The 8,024-nt window shown below is 39.0% G+C and overlaps 1 protein-coding gene across 1 annotated transcript; it reads left to right on the top strand.

The window, feature by feature from the left end:
- Positions 1–3,886: 3,886 nt before the first annotated feature.
- On the top strand, positions 3,887–6,293 carry LOC141437962 (uncharacterized). Its single transcript, XM_074101570.1, has 2 exons — positions 3,887–4,137; positions 5,852–6,293. The coding sequence occupies exons 1-2, from the start codon at positions 4,020–4,022 to the stop codon at positions 6,103–6,105; spliced, it is 372 nt and encodes a 123-aa protein (XP_073957671.1). The 5' UTR covers positions 3,887–4,019; the 3' UTR covers positions 6,106–6,293.
- Positions 6,294–8,024: the final 1,731 nt, after the last annotated feature.

Genomic DNA, 8,024 nt, shown 5'->3' with positions numbered 1-8,024 from the left:
CTGTGAACACATCTTTATATTTATTTATTACAATCATTGTCTAAAATTTTTATTATGTGTTTATGTACACATCTTTTAACCAAACTCAACATTTCAATAGTGGGCAGACCTAAAATGGTATACAGTTTTCTTTACACACTGAATTTATGATTTGCTCTTTATTTTTAATTTTACACTTATGTCAATTTGACCAACAGTACCAATTTTGTTCCCCATTATAGTTAGTTAACACCAAATCGACTTTCAAATTTACAATAACCCATATCTTGACATATTTTTGGGATAAAAACATTACATTGTGCCCCTGTGTCTATTTTGAATTTAATACTTTTATTTTTCTGTAAAAAAATACATACTCATACAACTTTTTCTTTTGTAATACTTGATACTTTGAGGTGTGAAAACATTTAACTCAACTACATCACTGTTTTGACTGTTATACAATTCTGCCTGTACTGCACTAACCTTGTTCCAAAGCACTTCTTGATGAAATGTCCCACTTTACCACACTTGTCGCACTTCTTCCCATAAGCCGGACACTTTTTCTGTCATGAGAAAAGCCGCATCTCGAACACTCCGCATGCATCCGACCCGGTCCTCTCACTGTCCCATATCCTGTTTTTACCTCGACCTCGGCCTCTGCTCGACCCCCTTGTAAAATCTTCATTTTTTATTGCTAGGACCAGCCTCATATCTGGAAGAAGGTCTGTCCTCATATCTTGTAGTATGTCTGGATTCTTGTGTCTTCTTAATCATTTGTACTTCCGACTTGTTCCCTTCGAATCTTTTTATCTGTTCTGAGGCTAACTCAGCTGCCTTACAAATTGTTATTGTTTGTTCAATGTTAAGTCTGTTTCCCGGAGCAGTCTGTCTTTGAGCCTTTTATCTAAGATGCCAGCTACTATCCTATCCCTGATCAACCTGTCTGTGAGATCACCAAAAGCGCAACTCTTGGCTAACTTCTTGAGTTCTGTTACATATGCATCAAAAGTTTCGGTTTCTTGTTGATTTCTAGTGAAAAATAAATGTGAGTTGACACTTTCATTTTCAACGGGAATAAAATGTTTCGTGAAAAGCCCGATAATCTCTTCATAGGTTTCCGATCCCTTCGGATTAAATGTATTGTTATATTTCGATGCACTCTTCCCCCATGCAGTGCAACAGTAACGCAATCTGTATTGCATCACTTTTCGTACTTGCACCACTTGCCTCCAGATAAATTTCAAAGCGTTGTTTCCATCTTTTAAACTCTTCTGCGTGAGCAGCCTTAGTTTATCAGGGGGTTTTAATCCCATTATGCCGACCATGTGTTAAATTGACATGATTTTGCATTTATAAGTTTTAAAAAGGGTTTTACACTATCCGATCCGATATTGGTATCGGACGACGATACGATATCGGGGCAAGTAAAATGTTATTTATGTACCTGTCTTTCACATTCGGATATCGGAGCCGACACCGATACGTGGGCTGTCGGACGATAAAGTTTGTATGTGTGCTATGTGTGTATCTAAATTGTCTCTGTTTGCGCAGAGCCCGACGCGTAGCGCCATTTTAATCACACGTATCGGAACGATTTTGTCGGAAATTAAAAAACTAGTTGGGTCTACCGTCATCGTCCAGTCCAAACCGATATCGGATCGGATAATGTGAAAACGCTCATACACTGGGCACAAAAAAAAAACAAACAAAAAAAAATTCAGTTCGTGGTCGCCATTCGAGAATCTTTCTCTCTCAACGATTATCTAGCCCTATATTACGAAATGCGAAACTCAAACTTCGTACGCATTTAATACGCGTGTGAAAGAGACGGTGCGATCCGAACTTAGATTTCGAGTTTCGTAGTAACTCCTCTGTTCTTCGAGCGATGTGGCCTGCTTACAGCCACTTTAACTTCAATATTCTTCGCGTTATGCCGGTGACTTTATTTATTCTGCAGTTCTATAGCTACTCAGATGATTTTAAGCCGTTAAAGGGTTTTTAAATAATGTGACTGTATATCTAAAGGAAAATTATACAGCACTTAAACTACTAGTATCCAGCCCCCAGGCTTTATAATGCCTGCGTAAGCAGCTTGTGTGCCAGTTGGGTTAAGATTTGGACTTTTTCTATACTCACGTAGCATTGTAGATTACTCCGACTAAAGTACTATTAGATTATGTTGTGTCAGGGGCTAATTCAATGCATATTAACAACACATCCTGATTGGCTATTACAAGTGGCGTAACACGAAGCCGGTCTGTGATTGGACGTAATTAGGTTCATGAATTTTAAAAGGATTTTGGCTCGTGTTAAGTTGGCAGGGTTATACTAATCTTATTGAGAAACGTCTGGTATTTTTACTTGCTTAAGAAAAGTATGACTATTTTTAGGGTTTGTTGCTACATAGTCCGTCCGTTTGTCCATATTTTGCAGATGTTTAGCTTTCTGTATACCAAATTTCATCCAAATCCGTGAAGCGGTTAGCGTGAAGGGATGTAACGAACAAACGTACACACACATGCTCAAAACTTTCGCATTTATAATATTGGTAGAATGACACTATCTCTTTACCCTGTCTATAATATGCTGGTACAATGTGCTGTATGGAACATTTTCACAGCAAACATGTTGACAGTCTACATCTTCCAAAGAAATAATCGTGAAATTGATTGTGAAAAGGTTCCATCCTGGCACGCGCAGCTTCTTCTGTACATCGTTTGCTAACATGTTTTTGAACGGCCATTCAGCCACATCCTTTTCAATCCAGGTTATAAAAGTACATTCAAATATCACATATCATCTTAACGACCGAGAATAAACGGCGCGGCGGAAAGGTTGGTTTGAACATGCAAAATCTGTGCGGACCAATAATAGAAAGCCCTCCGTTTTACCACCTCCCAGGGGCCATGTTACCGAGAAGCTCGTTACCTGGGACCAGCTAGGATTGGTCGTGGGTGATCTGGACCGTAATCGTTCATTTTACGGCACCTCGATTATCTTGCTTCTGAGATCGCTTTGAATCGCTTCAGGTGATTTATAAGATAGAAAGTTTTATTTTCTGGCTAGCTTTTACACGCAGTTTCGGACGCGTAAACCATTGTAACTACCACAACCGGGACTCATCACGGTAATAACAAGTAATAATTACCTCGAGCACTTCTACTCGTGACCACGGCCACTGTAATGTGGTCGAAACGTCGGGATAATGTTACTGGTTGTTAGTGTGGTATGTCTCGTTTCTGGTAGCAGTTAGGTACAAGTGAAAACAAATTCTAACAATTGAAAATCCCGTGGGAATTCCTAAAACTAACATCGTGAATTTCACAAACGTTTCATAGAAAAACTTGCGCCGGAAAAAGGTGTATTCTTGTAATCACAACAGGGCTACAAATCAACGTTAGTTTTGGAATTATTATAAGATAATTTCAAGTACATTTATACTTCTACATTAATTATCCTTTAGTTAGGATAAACCTTAATACAAATATTTACGCTATTAAATTGCTATGGTTATTACTTAACTTTCTCAGCTTCTAAGTTGCAGGAATATCAATCTCTTTCGCAAACATGATTATGAATCCACTCCGACCTGCATGTTATCCGCTTAACCCAATTGTAGGCAGCGTAAATGATAACTCTATCGTTTTCTGTTTTTTTACGGCGGCCATAACGGTATCCCTTTATGGCATCCTGATTTATTTCCAAAGCCACCATCAATCTTTCTCATCGGTTTCTTTTACAAAAGGAAAACTTCTCGGCACTGCCAAGTTCATTGTTATTTCGTAAGTTATTTAGACCTTCAGGAAAGTTGTGAGGTTCACTTTCGACTGATTATCACATTTAGCACGGAGCTAACTATTGGGTTGGCAGAAGGTTGGCAGAGGACAACCGCCATTATGTCACTGTCATCTGAACAAAATACATCGACAACCATTCTATATTCAAAATTCGAAACAAGTGAACGCTGGATTAAAACCAGCCAGCCAAAAAGGAAGATTAAAACATTATCGTGCGTAAAATACCTGGCTGGAAACAAAATGCGTCCTGAGATTGTTATTTTATTTTTAATTGGTTTTGTGGCATTATGTAATGCGTTTCCTGAGCCACAGGGCGAAGTCGAAGCGAGGGGAAAAAAAAAGAAAATCGCTTTATTTGGTGAGTTGGTGTTAATTAAGTTACTCCTGCATCTAATTGATATATTGAACTTCTAAGAACATTTTTTTCATTCTACTTTCTTATTGTTGTTTGTTTAAGAGTTCCGCAGTCGAAATAGCAAAAATGGATACCTTATCACTATCAGATCTTATCTATCAGAGACTCATAGCACTAGGGAACTGTAACGGAACCTTACTACATTAGGCGTGGCCTCCTTGTGCGACACGCCCTTGGCTGTTTTGTTTTATTGATACATTATCCTAAACACTATAAAACTTGTTCACAGCGCGGATTTGTGAACCTTTTACTATATTTTCTCGACGTCCGTGACAGGGGTTATGTCAAAGTAGTATTGATGATCTTATCCATCATTCTTTTCCGCGGAAAAATACCAATCCATTGTCATTCGCTGTACGGAACGAGATTATTTAAACAGCTAGCGCTGCATGGCACGCAAATGGGGACGTAATGGATTTCCAATCGTTGCATATTTTAGTTACGGCTCAGTTCCGTTATCTGCTTGCATTGATACTACGGTTTCTCGCTTACGCTGTCGTATCATTCCCTTAACTTTACTGTTTTTAGGGCAAAATACAGCTAAAAGAGACCATAGCTTCACTCGAACCCAGGCCCTCAGCAATCCGTGCTGCGTGCTATAACCCCTACACCACCGCTGGACAGCGCTGGTCTCTTTTTCTGGTTTTTTGTGCAATGTCTCAGTTTGTATTTTCCATGGTATTATTATGTCAAAAATGCATAGGAAAAATTCGTGTCTAGATTCCTGTCCAGCGGTGGTGTAGGGGTTATAGCACGCAGCACGGATTGCTGAGGACCTGGGTTCGATTCCCAGCGCTGGTCTCTTTTTCTGGTTTTTCTGTGCATCCATGTCTCAGTTTGTATTTTTAATAGATGTGAGCTGTACCACTACCATGAGTTTACAGTGACCGTACTCGATAGCAACGGCGTAAATTATTGTAGTTCCCAATCCGCACTGGGCCCGCGTGGGAACTATGGCCCAAGCCCTCTTGTTCTTAGAGGAGGCCTGTGCCCAACAGTGGGACGTATATAGGCTGGGATGGGAAGTTATTTGTAGGGGCGCTGTACAATTCTCCATACAAATAATTTACGCCGTCGCTATCGAGTACGGTCACTGTAAACTCATGGTAGTGGCACTGGACGGATGTGAGATGCGGACCGGGAGACGAGCTGCTGGTAGGCCTCCAACAAGATGGAGCGACGTCCTGGTTAAGATCGCGAGATCGCTGTGGATGCGGATAGCACAAGACCGGTCTGAGTGGAGAGCCTTGGGGGAGGCCTATGTCCAACAGTGGACGTCTTTCCGACATGATGATGATGATGAATAGATGTGAGCCCGGGTTTGATACCACGTCCTCTGTTTGAGAGGCCATCTTCTTCTTCTTCTTTGTCGGTATCTTCATTGCTGAAGGTCGTGTCTAGTCTGAAATGCTGACAGATTGTTGCACTATGCTTCTCAATGTTTTTCTGTCTTCGGCGGCCTTTAGTGCTTGAGAGGCCATAGGGCGAATCCATAGGCCACCACGGCTGTTAATATATTTCTATTCATCATCATCATCATCCTATAACAGACAACTGCTGGACGTCCCTCAGTAAGCACCATTGTGCCCTGTCCTCGGCTCGACGCAGCTCCTACCAGCAGCTTACATTTGTAATGAATTGTGCCTTTTATTTCCAGTGTACTTTGCTGATATCATCCTAAAGAAGTTCTTCGTCCTCAAACTGGTCTACGCCTTCGTCTTCTGGCTTATCATCCACAAGGCCGGCTACTTCCTCAGCTGGTTCGTGAGTTATCTCAAAGAGAAGAAGCAGGAGTACCACCATAGCCATGAGCACGACCACTACGGGCCGCACCACCATTACGAACATGGGCCTAGTTATGGGCCAAGTTACGGACCAAGCTATGGGCCTTATAAAAGAAAGACTTATTAGTGCTGCTTTTAAAACTATGCATTTATGCAAGGTTTAGTGAATATATAAAGTTATGGTATCTACGGTTGGTTTTATGTTAAGTATAAAGGTATTTTTATAGATAATTTTCGCAATTGAGCACCTATGGCCAAAGTACTTAAAAATATATCAGTAGGTTCACATTTGTAATTTTGACAAAATGTGAACTGACGGTGGTTTTCTCTGTAATCTTTATAGTATAAGTTAATTTATATTAAATTATTTTCTTATATTACTTTTTATTTAATATCATGATCCCAAAAGCTTGTGATATGAGTGCCTATAACATTATTTCATGTAAAAATACATACTTTTGTATATAATTATTTGTGTTTTTCATACCGAGGATCGAAACCAGGGCCGACCTCAAGTTTTGTAAGTTTTTTTTTATCATAACTGTTGGTGTGTGAAGTTTTCAATTCACACTGCTCCCGCGTGTGAACTACGGCCCAAGTCCTCTCATTCTGAGAGGAGGCCTGTGCTCAGCAGTAATACATACTGGGTGGGATGATGATGATGAAGTATAAATATAAATATAATAATGGCATATTTATACTTCATCCAAATACCTCTTTGCCCAGGACCTATTGTTTTATATGCGAAGGCCCATTTTGCAAAGGTTCGATAGATTTATTAAAGCGATAAATTCAAATAACTTTGTCGAAGAATCATTATCTATTACAAGGATATAAAAGGAAAGTTTTCTGATAAATCACAGATAATACGCGTTTTAGGTTATTCGCAGTTTTTGTGACAAAGTAATAAATATTTCTATGTACTTATACCTATATTAATTCAGTAATAATTTAAAATAAACCCGGCTGTTTTGAAAAAAAAACTAAGAAGAAAAAAAACAAGTCTAGCAGTCTAGAATTTAAGTAAATTCGACTTCAACAGACGAACCCTGGAAAAACATAGGCTACCATTTCCCAATAAAAACCATGTGTTCGGTATAAAATTCCAATGTTTCAAACACTAGGATTAGACATGAAATCCGACACAGATTTTTTTATGCAATGTTAGCGAAATTCACGAAATCCCTCTGGATTTTTTGGAAAACTTCGAATTTCATCAAGTCAATTGTTAGCTGTGGGCGGAACCGCAGGGAAGGCTAGTATTCAATGGAAAAACGAATACCAAGAATCAAATATTTACTCACGTGCAATTTACAAAAACGTCATCTCGCTTTTAACTGTTTAATATTCATTCAGCCAATCGGAAGGCTTACATTTTGACCAATCAACAAAATGCAGTTTGCGAACGAATTCCATTTGCGCTTTACATAGTAATAGTCTGCAGCTAGTATTTCAGAGTAACTTTTCAATGGTACGTATTTCAAATGCTTTTTGACTGAAACTCAATCAATTTATTCCTGAGGTCCTACTGCGAAATTCGACAATCAAAATTCGTTTCGTACCGTCCCTCTCACTCTCGTATTAAGTAAAAAAAAGTAAGTAAATAAAAAGTAAGTTAAAATAAAGTCAGTAAGTAAGTAAAAGTAAGTTAATAGTATAAGTGTCAAAGGGTCGGAACTACACGGACTTCGATTTTCGAATTTCGGAGTAGCACCGCTGGGTTAGTTCAGGTCTCCATTGGTGTTCAGCGGAGCAATGCTGCTGGTGTAATGGTGACCTTACGGTCGGGCAGGACTCTGGGCGGGGATCGTGTACGTTATTTGTTATGACGTTGTTTGTTTGTGTATTTTATAAAGTTTGACGACGCTTGTTGCGGATGCATCATGTGTATTCAAGTCAATATTTTTTAATTAATTTGGCTGAATATTTTTCTGTTTTTAATTATTCTTCTTTTTTATATAAACTGTTATCTTGTTATTTCAGTTATATTTTAGAAAATAGTGAAAGGCGAAAGACTATGAGTAATTTTAAATTTTTATGTATTTG

Source organism: Choristoneura fumiferana, chromosome 18 (genome assembly GCF_025370935.1).
Source record: "Choristoneura fumiferana chromosome 18, NRCan_CFum_1, whole genome shotgun sequence".
Classification (NCBI taxonomy): domain Eukaryota; kingdom Metazoa; phylum Arthropoda; class Insecta; order Lepidoptera; family Tortricidae; genus Choristoneura; species Choristoneura fumiferana.
Note: the sequence above shows the minus strand (reverse complement) of the source record. Positions and strands in the feature narration are given on the sequence as shown.

Excerpts from the sequence above, each read along its gene's own strand:
- LOC141437962 (XM_074101570.1), top strand. The coding sequence starts at position 4,020 with ATGCGTCCTGAGATTGTTATTTTATTTTTAATTGGTTTTGTGGCATTA. Across the intron at positions 4,138-5,851 it reads AAAGAAAATCGCTTTATTTG|TGTACTTTGCTGATATCATC; the intron begins GTGAGTTGGTGT and ends TTTTATTTCCAG.